General features: G+C 42.7%; 1 protein-coding gene across 6 annotated transcripts in view; it reads right to left on the reverse strand.

Annotated features, from left to right (window-relative positions):
* Nucleotides 1-1098: 1098 nt before the first annotated feature.
* The window catches only part of LOC138969521 (protein Shroom3-like), a 276416-nt gene continuing 253635 nt past the window's right edge, over nucleotides 1099-23879 (reverse strand). For all 6 annotated transcript variants that reach the window (XM_070342338.1, XM_070342339.1, XM_070342340.1 and 3 more), the window contains 5 exons: nucleotides 14680-16266; nucleotides 7788-7920; nucleotides 7094-7195; nucleotides 5931-6104; nucleotides 1099-4219 (listed from right to left, as the gene is read on the reverse strand). In XM_070342338.1, the coding sequence (XP_070198439.1) occupies nucleotides 3884-4219; nucleotides 5931-6104; nucleotides 7094-7195; nucleotides 7788-7920; nucleotides 14680-16266 (2332 nt within the window). In that variant the 3' untranslated portion in view covers nucleotides 1099-3883. The remainder of the gene's footprint in view (nucleotides 4220-5930; nucleotides 6105-7093; nucleotides 7196-7787; nucleotides 7921-14679; nucleotides 16267-23879) is intronic.

Consider the following 23879-nt stretch of genomic DNA (forward strand, 5'->3'; position numbering starts at 1 on the left):
TGCTAAAAAGTATATTATCACAGTCATGGTCAGTATCGACGACAACACACACACACACACACACACACACACACACACACACACACACACACACACACACACACACACACACACACACACTCACACACACATACACACACACAAACATACACACTAAACTCACTATTGCCGATTTCGCGTAATGGGCAACTTGCCTATTACGCGTAATCGGCTGCTGATTCCGCGTAATCGGCTGCTGAATTCGCGAAATAGGCAAGTTTTAGAGGTCTTTACGCGATTTCGGCAAAACGCTGCCGATTTCACGTATTGGGCAGCGTTTTGCCGATTACGCGAAATGGGCAAAAATGTTGCCCATTACGCGTAATCGGCAATTACGTGAATTCGGCACGACATATACATACACGGATGTTTTTCTCTGTGTGAGTTTGTGTGTACGATACCGTGTGTATGTGTGCGTTTGTACGTGTGTGTGTGTGTGCGTGTGCGTGTGTGTGAGAGAGAGAGTGAGAGAGAGAAAGAGAGAGAGAGAGAGAGAGAGAGAGAGTGCTCAGAATGGTTTAGGCCACAGACTCATATACAAACCACGCAAGATACAAACACACACCAACAACATCCATGAAATAAATACGCGGTTAAAAAAGAGAGAGTGAGAGCGAGAGAGAGAGAGACACACACACACACACACACACACACACACAGAGACAGACAGACAGACATACAGTTTGCCGAAGTTATTCATCAGCGAAATGGTGGGTGTGTGAGATTGTGTGTTTCACTGTGTGTGTGCGCCTGTTCGCGTAAGTCCGTGCGCCTGCATGCATGAGTGTGTGTGTGTTTGTCGGGAGGGGGGTCAGTGTGTGTGTGTGTGAGTGTGACATTCGAAGGAGTTAGTTCTGGTGTGGACACGTGCAACACAGTTGTAACCTATACCGTACGGATTATCCTGCTCAGATGACATTTAGTCCTTGTTGTGTACTGTCATTTGTGATACACAGCCAACATAGAAGACTGTTCAGGTTAATCTTTTGGGAAACAACTACCCAGCGGCAGCAAACCAAGTAAACAGGAAGAAGAAGAAGATGAAGAAGTAACTAAACAGACATTTTGAAGTGTCAGCTTTACTGAATTGCTTTATGTTTTGTCATGACGGATAAACATGGAAATGCGTTGAGCAGGAGGCATGAAACATGAGCTGGTCTAGGAATACATACATACTTGCACAAAATTTCACAACAAAGTCCATGTATCAATTATTGAAGAAAAAACAAGGAAGAATCCATTGCTATAATTATTAAAGTTTTTATTGTCGTATTGTCGTTCTTATGTTTCTCTCTCTGATACACCTCCCCACCCCCCCCCCCCCCTTCCCTTTTAATGTTATCTCATCAAAGTTTGTTGGAGGTGTATATTGTACGACCTTCTTGAAGTTCTTCATTCTTAGTCAAACATACAAAATGCCCTTCACATGGCAAGAGAAACGTATTGCATTTGAAAATGGCAAAGAAAACAAGAACATTGACAGTTAAAAGAACCATCAGATCTTTAGAAACGACCAGAAACAGAACAGCATGAGTGGAATGAAAATGTCATCAAAACTCCACCAAGTTAGTACAGTAATCAAAACATGATAACTGTTGAATACTAATATTAGATGAATGTACACTCTCTTCACGCATGTATCACAAGTACTCACAATCCGGCTAATTCACAACCTCAATAACAGTACACCCAAAATAATAACACTTATACCAATCTTATGCAAATGAAAATTGCATCAGTTGCGTGGCTAATTTTCAGTTGAACCAAACAATTTTCAAGACCTGCCATGTTCATGTGGAAAAAAATGTCTGCTTTCAAGACAGTGTACGAAAATTGTACACACCACATAGGCCGTTACATTTTATGAATTCTCTATCATTCATAATTCATTTATACTTCAGTTGTTCCTTTTGTGTCTTTGTTAATCAGAAAGTATGACACACTAGCATTAAATCATTTTTTGAAACTCAAATAAATCTTGCCTGTGTTCTTACAAAATATACGCTGATAATGTACATGATAAGCACTATTTCTAATAAAGGCACAACTAAACCATTGCCAAAATGTACTTTACTGACAGCAACTCTTGGTGAATATACTCCACATGCATTGTGAATGATTTGCGTACCAAAAATATTTTTGATTTTGTTTCAAAGTCTGCATTACCTTTTGCAACATCTACCAGTTATAAAACTAAATTAAAGCTAGCAATTACTAATCCTTATCTGTTCTAATAAAGACAGCCATTTCAATACCAGAATATGGACAACAAGCTGAGTTTTTGTTCCCCGTTATTTTCTTCTTCTCATAAGCTAAACCACCTGGAAGGGGAAGTAACCACAGCTAACATCTGCCATGAAACTACCGCTTGACAATTATGACACACCAACACACAATAATGTCAGCTTCATGACATGTTCATTTCATGACAAATCACATCAACTTTATGACAACTCATGTTCATTTAATGACAAATCGTGTTCATTACATGAAAAATCATGTTAATTTCATGACAAGTCAAACATGTTTTATTGCAGGAGTCTTTATATCAATAGATTTTGCTCTGCTCTGCAAAACATCTCGTGCAAGCAGCAACAGTAACTCTGTATTGCCTCTTAGAAATTATCTCCCTTCCACTTGTGAATGCTGAGCCCCAGGCCAAGTTGGTTGTGGAGTTACCGCTCAACTCCTAATCCTGGCATGAGAACAGACAGCTGGCCTGGTGCTGGTGGCCGTGCATACTAAAACCATCACCCTGTTTCCTTCTTTCCCGGGGAGCGCAGGATTTAGGAGTGAAATTGTATACATACTTGATGGCGAAAATGCGTTTACTTTGGACATATCTACATGAAAATGAGCCGAGTCTGCAGGCTGCTGTGTACTGTCGTGGCTCTGATGCCCATTATGATTGCGTCTTGTGAATCTGCAGTAACTGTCCTAACCACACCATGGCTCAAAAAAGCAGTCGGCAAATATACAAACATGCTTGCAGTAATAATTATCTTGCCATCGAAATCTCAAACAGCATAAAATGACAATGGCAGACACCGAACAGTTCCTCTTCACTGCTGGAATAAAATGCACAGTCTTGCTCTCAGCAAGTGCACCAACATTCATCATCAACAACAACATTGTTTGCAGAACAACACACTACGAGTGCGGAAATGCTGGTCAAGAATGCTTTAGTCTGGCGTTGTTCATCAAGCAAGCTTTTAGTTTGATCACGTCCATGCAATGCAAGAGACAATGCAAGACAATCTACGTTGTCATCAATGTCCCATGCTCACAGCTTTGCAAAAGCATATGAACGAGTTCCAAAATGAGTTCAGAAAATGGTCGTTAGTGCTCACGGTACTTTCAAATGGAAAATATTGTTCCCCAATACACCACTTGACCTTGACCTCTCAATGTTGAGGGGGAACATATGACTGCATGTTAACCTACAGTCCTGCTCACACAAGACATTCTCTCCGGACAAGGAGTTTTTTGTCATTCTGAGTATAGTTTGGCACTGCACCCATACCAAACTACCAACCCTGTCAAGATACTTCACTCTGCCAGACACTCAACTACCACCACAAATTCAATCTAGAATCGTGCCCGCTATCCACCTCTTGTCCCATCCATTTCACCAAAATCTTCCGTCCTGCAGAAACACTTTTGATCAATGGCAGTCTGACGTCCTTCAAAACATAATGTTCGACAGCCCACAGTGGACGAAAGTTGTTCAGTCGTTGGTCTTGATCACGAAAAACGCACACAGGGATGCCCACGAAAGACGTGACGAGAGACGTTGAAACTCTTAAAGCACACATGGATGCGAGAAGAGACGATGAAACTCTGATCAAGATGTAAACGCCACAGGAGACGATCGGGGAGAAGACGCAGCCGACGAAACGGATTCCGCGACGGAGGGAGGAGCGGTGGGTTCTGGGATGCTCTTCTTGAGCTCCTGGATCTGCTCCTGGCCGAGCGTGATCTTGTCCTCCAGCTCCTGCAGCTCGATGGTCAGCTTGGACTTCATCTTGACGAAGTAGGCATAGTCCTGGAGCTCCTCGTTGCTAAGCGACTTGCGCAGGAAGGCGGAGACGTTGTCTGAGCGCTTGTCGATGTCCTCCTTGAGCTGCTTAGCCTCCGCGTGCTTCACCTGCAGCCGCTCCCTCTTGTCCAGCGTCATTTTCTGATCAAACAAATCAAAACCGTCAATGATTATTTTAACAGGTCGAAAACGTGACAATGACAATGTATGTGAGAAGTCTTTTTTTCTTCTTCAACATTTAAGTGTTTTTGTTGACTCACATGCGAAGCAAAAGTGAGTCTATGTACTCACCCGAGTCGTCCGTCCGTCCGGAAAACTTTAACGTTGGATATTTCTTGGACACTATTCAGTCTATCAGTACCAAATTTGGCAAGATGGTGTATGATGACAAGGCCCCAAAAAACATACATAGCATCTTGACCTTGCTTCAAGGTCAAGGTCGCAGGGGCCATAAATGTTGTCTAAAAAACAGCTATTTTTCACATTTTTCCCATTTTCTCTGAAGTTTTTGAGATTCAATACCTCACCTATATATGATATATAGGGCAAAGTAAGCCCCATCTTTTGATACCAGTTTGGTTTACCTTGCTTCAAGTTCAAGGTCACAGGAGCTCTTCAAAGTTGGATTGTATACATATTTTGAAGTGACCTTGACCCTGAACTATGGAAGATAACTGTTTCAAACTTAAAAATTATGTGGGGCACATGTTATGCTTTCATCATGAGACACGTTTGGTCACATATGATCAAGGTCAAGGTCACTTTGACCCTTATGAAATGTGACCAAAATAAGGTAGTGAACCACTAAAAGTGACCATATCTCATGGTAGAAAGAGCCAATAAGCACCATTGTACTTCCTATGTCTTGAATTAACAGCTTTGTGTTGCATGACCTTGGATGACCTTGACCTTGGGTCAAGGTCACATGTATTTTGGTAGGAAAAATGTGTAAAGCAGTTCTTAGAGTATGATGTCATTGCTAGGTTTAGTTATTTGACCTTGACCCTGAAGGTCAAGGTCATGTAAAGGTCAAGGTCAAGCATGTGAGTCGTATGGGCTTTGCCCTTCTTGTTTTATTGAGACATCATCTATTACCATTCAATAAACTCAGAAGACATTAAAACATGGTATTACTTTGTAACTGAAAACACATGCTGATGTTGAAAGTTGCATTTCAATGTTTGTTACTCTCTCAGGTGCCAGGAGAATGGTTGAGAATAACTCTCACTTACTCTATTACACATGTTTGTTTGTTCGTTCATGGGCTGAAACTGCCACGGCTTTTATGTGTATGACCGTTTTTACCCCACCATTTAGGCAGCCATACGCCGCTTTCGGAGGAAGCATGCTGGGTATTTTTCGTGTTTCTATAACCCACCGAACTCTGACATGGATTACAGGATCTTTTTCGTGCGCACTTGGTCTTGTGCTTGCGTGTACACACGGGGGTGTTCGGACACCGAGGAGAGTCTGCACACAAAGTTGACTCTGAGAAATAAATCTCTCGCCGAACGTGGGGACGAACTCACGCTGACAGCGGCCAACTGGATACAAATCCAGCGCGCTACCGACTGAGCTACATCCCCGCCCTCTATTACACATGTCATATATAATATGTCATATAGAGCGCTTAATTCCCTTTGTGTCTCAGATACATGTGTAAACGCATAACCAGGGCACCAGGGCTGTGGTGCCCGAACGGAAAGTGGGTGCCATCCAAACGGAAGAGAACAAAGCGTGGGGTCTGATTCGTTGAAATCACAGCAAATCTCAATTTCAACCAATCCAACACCGCGGCTGGCTCCCGATCGGTTGGTAACTTTCCCGTGTAGCTCCTTGTCCAGTTACTGACCTTGATTTTGGGGTCTGCGGTGTCGGTGAGCGACTGCACAGCGTTCTCTGCCCGGGCCAGCTGGCCCGAGAGGTTGAGCAGCAGGCGCACGATCTTCTCAAGGTCGTCGATGTAGGCGTGGAACTTGTCGCGCTCGCTGTGGCTCTGGCACTTGTGGTCCACACTCTCACACACCTGTAGCAAGGGAGGGGGTAATTGTATCACTGGAGCACACACTTTACCTACATTATTCAAGTTGTTTTGTTTGAGCAATGGTGTAACCATTCTGCTAACTGGATTGCACATTTTCGCTATATATTGTCAGAGTTGTTTTGTTTGAGCAATGGTGTAACCATTCTGCTAACTGGTTTGCACATTTTCGCTATATATTGTCAGAGTTGTTTTATTCTGCTAAGTGGATCACAGATTTGAGCTATATCTAATGTTGAAGTTGTTGTTTTCAGCAATGATGTCAACAAGATCCAAGCAGCAAAATGACTGCTATCAGATTGCCCCTTATTTTTTAGTTCTTTTACCTCTTGATTTTAAGGGTCATGTATTGTAATACCCGTTACGTCTTTCAGCCATTAACTGCTGATCACTTTTGAACACTGGCATTGTTTCTGGTCTACTTAAGCGCCGCTTACTTCAACTAAAACACAGCTCAAGCATTTGTAATAGATATTATTCATAATACAAGAAGAGGGACAGTCAGTAAACAGCCGCTTTTGCAAACCCAGCTACAAGTAAAACTGTAACAATGGGAGAGAATTGGTAAGTGAAGGAGTGTTGGGAGGGAATTGGTAAGTGAAGGAGTGTTGGGAGGGAATTGGTAAGTGAAGGAGTGTTGGGAGGGAATTGGTAAGTGAAGGAGTGTTGGGAGGGAATTGGTAAGTGAAGGAGTGTTGGGAGGGAATTGGTCAGTGAAGGAGTGTTGGGAGGGAATTGGTAAGTGAAGGAGTGTTGGGTGGGAATTGGTCAGTGAAGGAGTGTTGGGAGGGAATTGGTAAGTGAAGGAGTGTTGGGAGGGAATTGGTAAGTGAAGGAGTGTTGGGAGGGAATTGGTAAGTGAAGGAGTGTTGGGAGGGAATTGGTAAGTGAAGGAGTGTTGGGAGGGAATTGGTAAGTGAAGGAGTGTTGGGAGGTGCGGTGTCGAGGGGGAAGATTGACAAGAAGCGACTTACTCGTCTGCCGAGCGCATCGTTGTCCTGAATCTCCTCCTGCAGTCCAGTCCGCTCCTCCTTGAGAAGGTCCAGCTTCTTGTACAGCTTCTCGATCAGCTCCTCCTGGTGGACAAAGCATATTACCTTTATTATCTCACGCATAAGAAATTACAGTGGTGGTGCTCATAACAAAAAGACACACAAAACACTACATCATCAACACTTCAATACACCTCAAATTATTAGCGCGCACACACACAAACAAACACTGTGACACACACAGTTATGCAAACACAAGGACATAAAAACTGTTCTTGATAAACAATGAAAGATGACATTGTTGGAAACTGTAACTTGACAAAAGCAGCTGTCACACTGTCTGGGGGATAAATGTGATGATTATACACAGGTTCTTTTTCTCAAAAGAGTTGATTTCCTGGTGGTTGTTTTCTGTTAGCTTTTTAAAATATGTTTTATCCACCAACATTTTCAGCTAGGAAGAAATATTTTCAGTTCAAGGAACTAATAACAAAATCACATTTTGTACACAACTGCACTGATCATTTGTTTTAAACAAATTGATAGTTTTGTGCAGAAACTCTTTTTGCATTATACTGTACTTTTTTATGATTCATTTATTTGTTCTTGTACTAATTCCGTCATTTATTTATTTATCTATCTATTTTTCTCATTCACGTATTTCTGTGCAGCTGACCTTCTGCCGGATGAGGGCGTCGTTGTCGTGTATGTTCCTGGTGAGGTCCGTGGCCGTCTCGTCTTTCCTTCTCCACTCCATCTCCAGCACAGCCTTGGGGGGCGACACAAAGTACTCCTTGGGCAGGGAGTTCCTGAAAACACAAACATCGTCTGTCACAACCATCTCACACAAAGACAGTCTGTCACAACCATCTCAGCCTTGGGGAGCGACACAAAGTACTCCTTGGGCAGTGAGTTCCTGAAAACAATTAAATAGTATCGTCACAACCACTGCCTCAATACAGTCTCGTTGCAACCACTGCCTCGTATCATCCACACAGTCAGGGATTGCATCAACAGGATCTTGTCGTATTCTTACAGTCAAAATATCAAAATATTCGTCAGCTAGGAAATCAGCAACCTGTTGATATTCCGTTTTACTGTTTTTCATGACAATGTAATCACTGTGTTCTAGATAATCAGTCTGAAAAGAAAATCTACACAATAGGAGTCAAGAAAGCACAAGTACAGCAATCTTGATAATTATCAATACATCACCAGGAAATCTCTTCAACACAAACTCTCACTGTTTTTTGTTTCCTGCATCTAACAACAACCCACAACTACAACACTGACTCACACAGATTCACTGTCACAAAATGCTCTTTTTCTGACAAGATCCGCTGATGCTTCGTGCCAGATACTGATCCAAAAAATTGTTTACAGTTCTAACGCCACTTGTTCGCACAGATACCTTACAAAATCCACACAGCTTAATGCCTTGGGGATATAATGTTTAGCGTCCCCTGCAGCATGTGCCAACAATACAAACAGTAATCTCTTGGTGATGTTTTCACTGCTTCATCTCGCACACAATGCTTCCCTGTACCACACTCGACGATTTCCTGTCATTCCCAATTGTCAACTGCCAAAAAATGAACAAAAGGACAACTGAAACGTCAGTCACCCAAACCGCCCCGCATAACAATAATGTCATGAAAAACCCTTTATGGCAGCAACTAAAAGGCAAACTGAATAAATCCCGTTCAACCTTTCTCTTTACTTTATTTGGTGTTTTACGTCGTTTTCAACCACGAAGGTTATATCGCGACGGGGAAAGGGGGGAGATGGGATAGAGCCACTTGTTAATTGTTTCTTGTTCACAAAAGCACTAATCAAAAAATTGCTCCAGGGGCTTGCAACGTAGTACAATATATTACCTTACTGGGAGAAATTGCAAGTTTCCCGTACAAAGGACTTAACATTTCTTACATCATTCAACCTTTCTCACAGGGGTAAAAAAACAACAGCCAAATTCACATTTAGAGAACTGTACAGTAACTTTTTTCACAAGCTACTTTGCAGGCTTATACACAAGCCACATAGCAGGAAGCAGGCAATTTTCCATCCAACCAATTTTATATAAGAGCCAGGCCAGCTATCATTTGCTCCAATTAAAGGTCTGTGGGGCATGTATATCACTTGCAAAGAAAGATTAAAGCAGGAATACTGGGAAGTATCATTCACACCAGATAAAAGGAGATTTCATTTCAACATAGCTGTACATCATTTTGGGCAAAGCATCTGTAACCCCAGCACCAGCAAGATAATTTTAATTTCCACACTGATAAGATGTCTGCCTGGTTGAAGTTTTACCCTGGTGGGGGAAAATAAAAAATAAGCAGCAAGGCTAGGTATAGATGGTAGTGGTAGTGGCAGCAGCAGTATGTCTGTGGTCTGGTAAAACATCTCCACATCTCCAGAGTTATCAGGTAGTTATTCAACAACTGCAGCATGCTATTTTTCCCTGACCCTCCCTCTGCGAAAAAACCCCAACATCTCATGTCAGTGTTTGGAAAATTCCCTTGTTGTATTGGATTTTGTGTGAAAATACCAGGAAAGAAATTGCCAACCCGACAGTCATTCTTGTTTTGGTTGCATTTAAAACTCATAATAATCTGTTGCTTTGTTAACACAAATTACTTTGACTCGTTGCTGCTAGCAAATCACTTATTTTTGTTTGAATCTTTGATGCATTTCTCTTGCATTTCAGGCAATACCGGTTTACAAAACACCTAGGGTGATCACCGTCAAGTTTATTGCAACTGTCTTACACACACACATAAAATAATGGAAAAATCAATAGCTTCGTAGAAACAGATCATTACAATCTACACAGATCATTACAATCTACACAGATCATTACAATCTACACAGATTACAATCTACACAGATCATTACAATCTACACAGATCATTACAATCTACACAGATTACAATCTACACAGATCATTACAATCTACACAGATCATTACAATCTACACAGATCATTACAATCTACACAGATCATTACAATCTACACAGATCATTACAATCTACACACTGCACCAACACTCAACCCTCCTTTCCCCCTTCACTTTTAACCCTGCCCAGTTAATGTTTTCTGCCAACTGAGGCAGTAGGTAGCAGGCTTTTGGTGAAAGTTGGTGTGCTAACCACACAGTTTAGCAGTGAACAGTTCAGCCAGTGGGAAAGGCATTTATTTGTAATCAGAGCTGCAAACACCGTTGCCATCCCTCTGACCTTTACATCTGCATGGGCTTGTGTTGTTATTTGCTTCTCTCAGCTAGTACTTGACACAGCTTGTGTTGTTATTTGCTTCTCTCAGCTAGTACTTGACACAGCTTGTGTTGTTATTTGCTTCTCTCAGCTAGTACTTGACACAGTCTGCTTGATTATAGTTTATACAGATGTGCACGTCCTAGATACTGGGAAATACTATGGGTTGTCAACTTTGAATGACTGTCACAATATCTCTGAGCAATGGATGACAAAGGGGATGCTTTGATGTCAAAGGGGATGGATTTGACTTACTGTAACAACCAAGTTTGGGTTTCCAAACATTGCTGTGGGTTTTAAACGATTTAATTTTTAGCCAAAATGCCCCCAAAACAGCACCTAAAACTGGGACAAAAATACACCAGTCTGTGTTGCAGCTGTACATAATGGAGAATAAAGCTCTGTGACTTTTATTGTGATGTTTATGGGTCAGCTGAAGGATTATTCTCGACATACACACTCAAGAATTACATCCATTTTTCTTCTTCTGGGAGTTTGATCGGTGAAGAAAACGCGTTATCGTGCGTTACATTGGTTTCCAGTTTCGACGTCAGTACGAAGTATGATCCCCCCTACACGGGAACCCTTCAAATAGTTCACTTTTAGGATTTAATCATTTCAAAGACATGTTCTTTTCATAAAACAACACAGCGTTATGAAACCCTTTCATCTGAGCTTTTAATCACAGATGTTGGTAACCTACTCCTCTTTCGTTTTTTTCAGTAACGCACGACAACGCAGACAGTGTTAACATGTAGTCTCGGTTGTCCCGTGAAAGTCGTGCGTTGGACCAAAACAGCCCAGTGGAAATTTCCACTGATGACGTTTTGACACGGGTCACGTGAATACTAACTGAGAATTTTGCTACAAACACGCGTCGGTTTCCGGTTTTTGGAATGAAACCCACGCTCGATGTCATCGTATCCTCACTGTTCGAACGCCGATTTCGAATCACAGTAGGCCTTCCCAACTGTTTGATGGTAACTGAAGTCTTCCCTAATGAGTTTGATACATTTGACCTACAAAAAAAAACTTTTGCGCCTGGAAATTGCGTGGGTTACGGTTTCCACTTTCTACTTCGATCTAGTTAACTTATGGAAACTTGTAATTTCAAACTTTCATGTTTGCATATTTATTTATCAATGTTGTCCACATGCAAATTGCAATAATCAAGTTTTAGTTCTTTTCTTTGGAAATAAAAGACATTACAAACTATGGTTTCCATGTAACTCACGACAGTATTATCTCTATACACATAAACCCAGTGAGCACAGATCGAAAACTTTTTGCTCACTTAAATCTTTCTATCATGTATTAAAACCCAAAAGGGTGCCCAAAAGGCTAGTTGCTACATTTGACCTACAAAAAAAACTTTTGCGCCTGGAAATTGCGTGGGTTACGGTTTCCACTTTCTACTTCGATCTAGTTAACTTATGGAAACTTGTAATTTCAAACTTTCATGTTTGCATATTTATTTATCAATGTTGTCCACATGCAAATTGCAATAATCAAGTTTTAGTTCTTTTCTTTGGAAATAAAAGACATTACAAACTATGGTTTCCATGTAACTCACGACAGTATTATCTCTATACACATAAACCCAGTGAGCACAGATCGAAAACTTTTTGCTCACTTAAATCTTTCTATCATGTATTAAAACCCAAAAGGGTGCCCAAAAGGCTAGTTGCTACATTTGACCTACAAAAAAAAACTTTTGCGCCTGGAAATTGCGTGGGTTACGGTTTCCACTTTCTACTTCGATCTAGTTAACTTATGGAAACTTGTAATTTCAAACTTTCATGTTTGCGTATTTATTTATCAATGTTGTCCACATGCAAATTGCAATAATCAAGTTTTAGTTCTTTTCTTTGGAAATAAAAGACATTACAAACTATGGTTTCCATGTAACTCACGACAGTATTATCTCTATACACATAAACCCAGTGAGCACAGATCGAAAACTTTTTGCTCACTTAAATCTTTCTATCATGTATTAAAACCCAAAAGGGTGCCCAAAAGGCTAGTTGCTACATTTGACCTACAAGAAAAACTTTTGCACCTGGAAATTGCCTGGGTTACGGTTTCCACTTTCTACTTCGATCTAGTTAACTTATGGAAACTTGTAATTTCAAACTTTCATGTTTGCATATTTATTTATCAATGTTGTCCACATGCCACATGCAATAACTGAGCTAAAGTTCTTTCCTGTGGGATATTGAAGCCTAAAGTGGAAACCATGTAACCCACGACATAGAGCGTACTGCATGTGTCTAATTGTCATTTCTAAAGAAACCTCGATATGAAAGGTCCTCTCTTTGACAGAAAAAGATACAGGCATGTCTTTTGCACTTAAAAAAGAGTATTTCACTCAATTCAGTCCTACTTTTTTTCCTGGTGTCCATGTCCCATAGTTGTGACCCAGTATCTAGGATGTGCACAGATGTTAAAGTTACACTGTCAAGCACAGACATTTTGGAAACTAACTCAAACTGACTATATTAACAATAACAGCATCCCTCATCAAAATGCCCTTCTCAACCAAACTATCTTCAGCCAACAAAAAACAACAACAAAACTTTTGCCTACTTCACCATTGAACACTTGAATATATGAATCGTGGTAAGTACACTGCTAGTTGTGGACGGTGACGCAAGCAGAGCTGCATTCTGACAAACATGTTAAATCCCTTCAGTTTTCAAGAGTGGAGCATGAAGCTATAAGGCCAAAAAAAAATTGTCTGTTTCTGGTAACATGGCTAAAAAAAAATAGGGTAGGTAGGTAGGGATTTTTTTTAAATTTTTTTTCCCCCCAAATGTAGACCAATAAAACTAACTTTAAAAATCGCGCAAAAAGACTGGATTCACTATACATAGAGACAAGACACATTTACAAATCTGTGACAAAGACTGAAAGAGTATGACATGTTTTTCTTTGTTTACCTGGTCTGATATTTCCATGATGAAACAGAAAAGAAGACTTGAGACATCTTACATCTTGAGCTTGGACAAATGGGAAAATTTTTTGAGTTTGGAAAAAAAAAGTTTAGGGTCGGAGCCGAAATTTAGGGTCGGTCGGGTGACCAGAAACAGACAATTTTTTTTTTGGCCAAAGCAGTTCTAACGGAAAATGGCTTGGCAAGAGTGTCTACCTTTCAGACACACCAAAGTGCTTTGCATCATTTCAGATGGTTCATCTCTCACTCTCTTGATGCACTTTCCAGTAGGGCAACATTTCAGATGGTTCATCTCTCACTCTCTTGATGCACTTTCCAGTAGGGCAACATTTTCCTTCCTTGCGGCAGCCACCATCTCTTTCTACATTCACTCCCAACAGTTACAGGTGAGAAGACGCAAGTTTCCAGGCAAGCGACACAACTCAGGCCGATAACTTTTCAACACAAATAACTATAAAAACAGGATGAAAGAAGTTTCAGGCTAAGGGCGTTGTTCTTCGTTCCTTTTTGGTATGCTATTTTGGGCTCAGAGCGCATTACTGTGACTCTGGGGAAAAAAAGAAACCTTCTCTGCATAGTTTGCTGAGCGCACAGCTAAATGATCAATTATGTTATTGCCAAAATGTCAGGGCTGAGCTGGTTTCAGTCTATTTTTGCCTCTAAGCACAATCCCAGCCTATGTGGCAATGATGGAACGTCAATACAAAAAAATGGTTTTTGACAAGTATGCAAATTCCTTTTTTTATTTCAAGGGTAATGTGAAAACCTAGCTGAACTTATCTTGTGTATTGCCTCAAGGTTCACTCTCGTAATAACGGCTGTACTGTTCCAGGCTAAAAATAAAATGCACTTTAAGACCAAAAACACCTTGAAAGCAACACAACTATCTAAGACAAAGACAACCCCATCGCTCTGCCTTGTTATGGGAGAGTGCATATAGTTTGTGCCAGAAGGAATTCACCCATGTAAAGAAAATGACTGCCTTAGAAAACGGCTAGCGATATCACAGTTCAGAAAACAGCTCGCGAGATCATTCTATGTGTGTGTTTAGAAAATGGTTAACGAGATCACGGTTTGTGTGCGTTCAGAAAACAGCTAGCAAGATCACTGTATCTGCATGTTCAAAAAACAACTAGCGAGATCACTGCATTTACATGTTCAGAAAACAGCTAGCGAGATTACTGTATCTGCATGTTCAAAAAGCAACTAGCGAGATAAATGTATCTGCATGTTCAAAAAACAGCTAGAGAGATCACTGTATCTGCATGTTCAAAAAAGAGCTAGTGAGATCACTGTATCTGCATGTTAAAAAAACAGCTAGCACATGGGCCTGTTCTCACCTTTTGCTGGACTTATCGTCTGCAGGCTGCAACGACCCCGACCCCGACCCTGAGTGGGCATGGGGAGTGTGCGAGTGCGCCATGACGGCCGTGAGGTCGGCTGAGCCCTGCGACTGATGCCTGCGCACGCTGGCCGGAGTCTTGACCTCCAGGTCGGCGGAGAAGAGACCGTCCATGTACTTCATGCGTTTCTTGTCGGTGTCAGAGCTGAGCACATCGGACAGTTTCTTCTCGCTGTCCGCCACCTCCCGCGCCAGCTCCGCGGCCCGCTGGTCGCACTCCAGCTCCTCTTGCGAGGGCTGTCGACCGTGACTGATGGTCATCTCACCTGGCGGCGGGGACGCGTCTTTGTCACCGTCAGGGTTCGATGACAAGAAGTTCCCTTCAGACTTTCTCCGAGGAGAATTAATAACAGCTGTGTCTGGTGGAATCTGCGGTGCGGGTGCACTCTCCCGCCGGTTGTATGGAGAGGAAGAGGACCTCGGCCGGTCCGTGGAATTCTGGGAAGAGTTTCTCACGTGCCCCGGCAGAGCTCGGGGGTCGGAGGCCACGGGTGCTACATCGCTGTATCTTTGTGAGGGCGTCACATCGGTGTATCTTTGTGAGGGCGCCACATCGGTGTATCTTTGTGAGGGCGACACCTCAGGGTATCTTTGTGAGGGCGCCATTTCAGTGTATCTTTGGCTGGACCGAGAGTCTGAGGGGGGAGGCAACTCACCCTGTCGCGAGCGCTCAGAATGGGCACGGGGTCGAGAACTTTGCGTAGAGAATTCTGAGGCAGGGGAGCCAATGGGAGGCCTCTCCCTGGTGTGGTGGTGGGAGTCTGTTTGCACCATGGGGCGAGAGTTTGGCACACGACTGCTGTGGTTGCTGTGGTTGCTGGTGTTACTGTTCCCTGGCTGTGCTTTGTGTGTGTCCCCGCCAGCACGGTGCGTGGCCTCGAAGGGCGCGGCATCGGCCCAGCGCTGGCTGGAGCTGGTGGAGGGGGGAGCACTGGCAGTGTGCTGGGGGGAGGTGGTGGGGGTGGGTGTGGAAGAGGAGGATGAAGAGGAGAAGGAAGTCTTGCGTTCCAGGTTGTCGATGCGGTCCTTGACGGACCGGGGCTGCTGCTTGGGGGACGTGGACGTCCCGTTCCTGTTTTCCTCCTCCCCAGCACCTCTGGGTGGCTCCACCTGGTACGGCCGCGCCGAGAAGGTCACATCACCCCCAGCACGCCCACCAGGAGACTGTCCCTGAGGGCTGGAGGCGAGGGGCTGAGGCCCTCCCTGAACCTTCGTCACACGCACAGGGCCGCTGTCGGCCTTGAAGGCTGGAACGTTGCCCTGACGATCGGGAGGTCTTCCCGGAGGCCCCCCCAGGCCGTTGGTGCTGCCCCCTGCCACCTGCCCCTCTCTGTGCTGCAGCTGGGAGTCGCTGTTCCAGTTGTGGTTGCCCAGCTTGCGGTCGCTGAAGACCGAGTTGGCCTCCGTAGCGGCCGCCAGGTGGTGGTTGTCGGGGCGAAGGAGGGCCGCCGAGGACGAGCGCTTGTAGGTGCCCACCTGGCGATTGCCGCGGTTCTTGAACGCTCCATAAGAGTCATCAGCAAATCTGTAACATACAGAGACAGTCACAGTTTAGAAACTATGTATAAAGTCTATCGGTGAAAGGTAAATAATAACTAACATGGAAACTATCATAAAACACACAGACAGCAATGATCATGCATGATATTACATGTATGAAATCATTTGCCAAGAAGCCAGAAAGAATGCTATTACACCCCCTTTCCCCTCTCCCCTTTCCCCTCTCCCTGGAACATTTCTCCCTTTCCCCTCTCCCCTTTCCCCTCTCCCTGGAACATTTCTCCCTTTCCCCTCTCCCCTTTCCCCTCTCCCTGGAACATTTCTCCCTTTCCCCTCTCCCCTTTCCCCTCTCCCTGGAACATTTCTCCCTTTCCCCTCTCCCTGGAACATTTCTCCCTTTCCCCTCTCCCTGGAACATTTCTCCCTTTCCCCTCTCCCCTTTCCCCTCTCCCTGGAACATTTCTGAAAAAAGGACGTGCAATCTGGGGATTGCAAACATGATCACTGGAGCTGTGAATGCCAGAAATATGTCCATCAGTAGGGGGGGGGGGGGGGGGGAATATCATGCCCTCTCGTGGGACATTCTCACGCAAGTAAGGTGCAGTGGAAGTCACGATGATTGACCAAGTCATGTTAAATGATCAAATGCATGCACTCAACTCTTGCCTTAAATGATGACGGAATGTGACATGTTTGTACATCAAACCTGCATCACATTCTGGAATCAGACATATAGGCTTGCTTTCCACATTCCATACAGGTGCAGGTCGTTAACACCACTTGTTGACACTGCCAACCTAACACGACCTGTACAACACAACACAACCTCTACCTGTTAGCCATCAACAGGTAATAGGTAAAAGTTGGCAGGTGTTTCTCATCATGTTGTGACTATACTGAGTGCCAATTGCTTGGTTTACACCCCTCCCAACACTATCACTCACTCCGTCTGTTTCAACACTCCTAAACAACAACTCTGGAAGCAGATAATTTACCTGCAGAAAGCAAAACAGGAGTCAGGAAGAGGGGGCTGAAAGTGAGATTTTGTTTTTCTTGTTTAACACCCAGATTATCTACATTCTCTAAATTAAAACATTCCCCTGCCAGTAAAAGTAGCCGACACTTTCCCTGCTCGCTCCTGCTGCCAACTACTGAACTAGCCCCAACATTCCAAGTACAGTGGAACGCCCCTTTAACAGACAACCCACTCCCCCCATTTATGAACGCCAATTTATGACTTCTCCCAATTCAAGACCTTGCTTCTTTCAGATTTTCTGTTGATGAACTCTGTAAATTAAACTCCTTGCCATGTAAGATCTGATTTTGTTTGATTTTTGTGTACGTCCTTAAACGGGGGTTACAGTGTAGCGTTGCTTTACCTGTAGCAAGCCAGGCAGGTAGCCAGTGTGTGTGCGAGTCAAGATAAACACCATCTATTGACCACTGGCTGGGGGGGGGGGGGGGGGGGTACAGTGTAAAATTGCTCTACCTGTAGCAAGCCAGGCAGGTAGCCAGTGTGTGTGTGAGTCAAGGTAAACACAATCCATTGACCACTGGCTGGGGGGGGGGGGGGGGGGGTACAGTGTAGTGTTGCTCTACCTGTAGCAAGCCAGGCAGGTAGCCAGTGTGTGTGTGAGTCAAAGTAAACACAATCCATTGACCACTGGCTGGGGGGCACAAGGCAGGTCATTTACCTTTCCTCCCATCCTTGGCATACCTGGGAGGTCAGGGCGCCGGCATACCTTTCTTGTGAGCAGAGGGGCAATACATGTGCCCACAACACTGAGCCAAGGGGCAAGTTATCAGGGCAAAATAATCATGTCTCTTTCCTGTTGGGTGGGATGAGTGATAAGAAACGTTCCCATTACTCTAGTAAATGCACATACTGTCAGAGCAAGGGCTTATCTTCAACACACCTGTGAATGGTCTTACACACCTAAACGCATGCACACGTACTTAGGCCTAAAAAAAAAAAAGGTGTGGTTACGGTAACCCGACCTACCCTATTTTTAGGGGCCGACCCTATAACTTTTTATTACATTTGTAAAAAAAAAAAAAAAAAAAAATTAAAACAAGAAAACGAGTGCAGAAAACGCAATGAAAGCGAAAGCGCTAGAGTCGTCATGCAGACGACAGACGATGCAAGGGAAATAACTCCTTCTACTAAAAAGGCCCAACAGGCGCTTGCCATGACAAAAATGGCGCCATCTTCTTCGGTTGCTCTGCTATTAAGAAAAAAAAGTTAAAAAAATAAATAAAAAATTTGGCCTTAACACACACACACACTCAAAAGGAGTTCACAATACATGAAACAAAAAAGAGGACAAACAACAACAAAAAAAAGTACTAAGAAGACAGCACCTGAGCGCCAAAGAAGAAAGGCAATAAATCTGAGAAAGATCAAAACTTAAGATGAGAAGCAAAATGATCAGATCCCACCACCAAGGGGGGGGGGGGGGGGGGGGGGGGGGGGGGATGGGACAGAGCCACTTGTTAATTGTTTCTTGTTCACAAAAGCACTAATAAAAAAATTGCTCCAGGGGCTTGCAACGTAGTACAATATACGACCTCACTGGGAGAATGCAAGTTTCCAGTACAAAGGACTTAACATTTCTTACATACTGCTTGACAAAAATCTTTACAAACATTGACTATATTCTATACAAGAAACACTTAACAAGGGTAAAAGGAGAAACAGAATCCGTTAGTCTTACGACATCCCAGCATGGGGTAAATTCTTCCCCCTAACCCGTGGGGGGTATAGCCCACATTGGATGCTACAGAACATACATGTTGTAATTTGTAAATGGTCTTTGACTTTGTTATCTCTCGTTGCATTTTTGTCGGTTGCTAAAAATATTAAACTGTAAACTAGAGATTCTCTTTTAGTCACAAGTAAACATTCACGCAAAGGGTGACATGATATCTTATTTAGGATTCCACAAAGATAAACAGAGCTGAAAGACCACACTGGATGCTACGCTTTGATGCAGCTTGCTATCTCACACAATTCTGCTGGTCACATACACAAACCTCTTCCAATAACTAACCAATGTCAAATGTCAGGAAGAACTGGCTGAAAACCTCAGAGATGCCAAAACTAAGAGAAAAGAGATTTTATTTTGATGTGAAGGTGTGTGTGTATGTGTGTGTGTGTGTGTGTGTGTGTGAAGGTGTGAATGTTTGAAGGTGTGTGTGTGTGAAGGTGTGTGAAGGTAGGTGTGTGTGTGTGTGTGAAGGTGTGTGTGTGTGTGAAGGTGTGTGTGAAGGTGTGTGTGTGGAGACAATTATCACCTACTCTTATCTATGTGCTGGGCACCCTGCCCGGTTTTGGTGGTGATGTACTGGGTGTGGGTAAATGAAGGGAGACCATTCGTCACAGATGGGTGGAATTCTCCCGTACGAAATGAACATATATGAACATATAAGAGACATATAAGAAACCTATAAGTTTCTTATAAGAAACATATAAGTTTCATATATGACAAGTAAAAAGCTATGTATGTCAGTTGTAGGAATAGGTTTCTTATAAGTCTCTTATATGAAAAAGAGCCCAATTCATATAAGAATCATATATGAATCATATATGAGAACCTGCACTTCCAGAAACCTATAGTTCTCTTATATGTTTCTTATATGAATCTTATATGACTCTTATATGAATCATCACTTAGTTTCTGCATAGGAGAATTCAGGACTTAGAAAAAATATTGGACAATGCTGAATTACTGGCAATACTGGCTTTCATATATGTTTCATATATGAACAGGAAGTGGATGGTTTGCCTTGAGCATTATCTCCCCCTGACTGAACGGCCATCTTTGTGACAGCAGCTCTGTGAGGATGTTTAGCAGAAAATCAGTGAAAGAGCAGGACTAAAATGCAAAGTTCTTACAGAAATAATTGGACTTGATGTATGAATATGTGAAGAGAATGTTTATGTCATGCTGGTGTTTGTGGGTGGCTGGCAGCCCAACCAACCCAACAGCTTGACACTGACAGGTTTGTGTTTTTATTCAAAATCCAGAATTTCCCTCCATTATTTGTTTTACTTTACAGTTCTGGTTCTGCATCAGGTGATCAAATCATGTTTACCAGCACTACTTTGGTTCAAGCAACAAGAAACTGTGACAGCTGTGCATATTCAAGAAAATTATTTGTGGCTGTAACTTGTTTGTTGTTTCTTGTTCATAATTTCAAGTTTCAAAGTATTGGATTTGAAGAGGACAATGCATGTCTTACTCCTCTTCTTGTGACCAGTGATTTAGAGATCTGTTTGTTTTTGCCCTCAAAATAAACACAACTTCAGTAAAGATATGTATATATACTGAACCAAAAGGTATTTTGCAGTTGGATTCATTATAATTCAAAGTCAAGACAGTTAAATTGGGTTAAGCAGGTGTTATTTCCCTTGTAAACACAAATGTAGGTCAAGGTCGTGTGTCTAGTATGAGACATATAAATATCATATATGAGACATATAAGAATCCTATAAGGGAGATGTAGGTTTCATATAAGATTCTTATAAGTCTCATATATGAACATTTCATATAAGAGACCTATAGCTTTCTTATAAGAGAATATAAGATTCATATAAGAGACCTATATGAGCTCAGGTTATAGGTTCATATATGATTCATATAAGTTTCTTATAAGAATTTACCTCATTTGCATTTAAAATACCTATAAGCCACATATATGAAATTGTCATACAAGACTCTTATAAGAATCTTATATGAAATTGGGTCCAATTTCTTATAAGAACGTTTCGTACGGGCTGGTAGCCCGACTTGTCATCATAAACAACTGAGCCATCAGAGGTTTACATTGCATGGTGTCTCTCTAGCACTGAGTCAAGGGCACATTCAGGCAGTGATGTTCACGACTTTATCTTGTGTCTATAATACTCCCAGACACACAATTTATCTGGCTCAATCCAATAATTAACCGAATATTATCCAAGCCATCTGAACCAAAGAGAAAGGAATATGCCATGCACACGATATAGGTCTTACTTGACAGGGCATCCAGTACGTCTATTTCACAATGTATACGTGCTTGTAAGCATGGAGACGGGTGATGCAAGGAACTTATCAACAGCTGCGCCCCTACCACCGACAGCGGTTGGTATTTGCTCCACGTTTAGACAGGTATCTGCCTCTCAACCCCCAAGGTGTTCGGCATATGGTGCCACTGTATTTACCCCACAATATTCAGTTACCCCTCACACTCCCTGCCACTACTTGGGTGTAGTTATTCTCCCGGTGGAGATGAAAGAACCGCCTGAGACCGAGCCCAGTGTGAAGGCAGCATGCATTGGAGGAAAAAGCAAGATACCCCAGCGCCAGACCTCTGTCAAAACAAAATCTAGCAGCCCCCCTTTTTCACCACTGAAAATGTCAAAGCATCACCAAGAACTAAGGGTCCCAAGAAGAGACACCCCCCCCCCCCCCCCACCCCACCTTCTCAGTCCATCGAGTTATATTCTCCTTGTGTTATAAATAACATTCACATGCACAAATACACTCACACTTTCACAGTATCTTTGGTGTGATTGGGAAAAGTCCGCCCATTTCCAACGATAACCCTCCTTGACTGAACCTTGGCTGAAACTGACCCACGGCCACAGGTGTAAGACGTCCACAGGTGTAAGACGGCCACAGGTGTAAGACGTCGGTCTTTCTTGAAATTTGCCAGTGTCGGAAAATAGGTTTTGCGGATAATTTTATTTTTTTACGTTTACCAATATTCAATCTGGCAGTTTATTTTCTTGACCGGGGTAAATGGGTACCCAACAGGTGTGACCAAGGAACTGTGCGGCACCTGCACAGATTGTAACTGTCTAAAGGGGTGCTAGCACAGGTATACTCTCTGCGCAATGCGACTCCATAGAATCCTCTGCTCGGGAAGATGTTAGCAGACAGTACGTGATCGGTTGAACCATGTGTCTGCAATGCGCTATCAAACGGTCTGCTGAAATGTTGACATGTTAACAGGATTTTGGATCGCGGCAGGTGCAATCATACTTCATGCGAGCAGCAAATCGAGCGACGTCATTTCAGCTAATTCTCTGTAATTTACGGATCTTGTAACGGTGGGGAAAAAAAACCCCAAATGGTTATATTTTTTATTTGTTACACGCAAGGAAAGGGAGCTGCAATGTAATGCAAATGAATGTAAACTGCAGCACTTGCTCTCAGGTTTACTGCCTCGACCTCAAAGATGTTCATAGCCTAGAAGAAAGATCTTTGCTCACGTGCAGAATACAAAACGAGGTTACGCTTCCTTCCAGATGTTGCGCTCTAAATGTATACACTAGGGGCAATGGCTGCCACTCGGCCAAACACAATGCAGCTTGTCTTACCTTCCACAGAACAACACACCAAATGTCAGGGAGAGTTCACTACCCATCGTTTTCCCATGCCCCAATCGTTCTTTACAGAGGGTTACTCAGGGGAAGACACTCCATTTCTTCCATGCATTTACTCTTTTATTAGATTATAAGGATAAAGGATGACGTTGAATCAACAAATGAGAAAGAGAAGTAGGTTATGAATACTTTGATATACTCGATCTTAGAGTTGCTGAGTAGTAGTATATTTCAATGCTGTTGGCGGTCGTTTCCCTGTCCACATCCAGGGCACATCAGTTGACAATTACTTTACTGTTATGACTTTACTGTTATGTCTGTCATTATCATCAGTTGACAATGACTTTAATGTTATGAATGTCATAATCTGCAGTTGACAATTACTTTACTGTTATCTCTGTCATTATCTGCAGTTGACAATGACTTTTCTGTTATGTCTGTCATTATCTGCAGGTGACAAATACTTTACTGCTATGTCTGTCATTATCAGCAGTTGACAAATACTTTACTGTTATGTCTGTCATTATCAGCAGTTGACAATGACTTTACTGTTATGTCTGTCATTATCAGCAGTTGACAAATACTTTACTGTTATGTCTGTCATCATCTGCAGTTGACAATGACTTTACTGTTATGTCTGTCATTATCAGCAGTTGACAAATACTTAACTGTTATGTCTGTCATCACCTGCAGTTGACAATGACTTTACTGTTATGTCTGTCATTATCAGCAGTTGACAATTACTTTATTGTTATGTATGTCATCATCAGCAGTTGACAGTTACTTTACTGTTATGTCTGTCATTGTCAGCAGCAATAAATAGAGATCGTTTGTGAAGTGTGAAAAACATTGTTCACAAATGGCATGCCGTGTTAAGTTGCATCCAACGTTGGACAAAGCGATGACACAGGTGGGCGACTGTATACCTGCAGCCTACACAAAACAGGTGATAGCTATGCTGCCAGTGAGACGTGCAGGTGATGTCGGACAGGTAAAACAGGACAGGTAACAAAGAGCAAAACACTGCACTGGATTCCCCCGTCCTAACGAGGCCTAGGTACACATAGGTAGACTTCTCCCGTAATCAGGAACAAGAGGTATGCAAGGGAAGGTGCGGAGGTGTCTCATCAGTAGCCAGACAGAAACAACATAATTGGGTTGCTTTTCAATGAACCAGAAACATCCAATTACTGCTAACTACGAAAGCATTGACGGTGTGCTATTATTGCCCTGCATTGTTTGCAACTGTACAGGTTCCTTTCACGACT

The sequence above is a fragment of the Littorina saxatilis genome, linkage group LG6, assembly GCF_037325665.1.
Source record: "Littorina saxatilis isolate snail1 linkage group LG6, US_GU_Lsax_2.0, whole genome shotgun sequence".
Taxonomy (NCBI): domain Eukaryota; kingdom Metazoa; phylum Mollusca; class Gastropoda; order Littorinimorpha; family Littorinidae; genus Littorina; species Littorina saxatilis.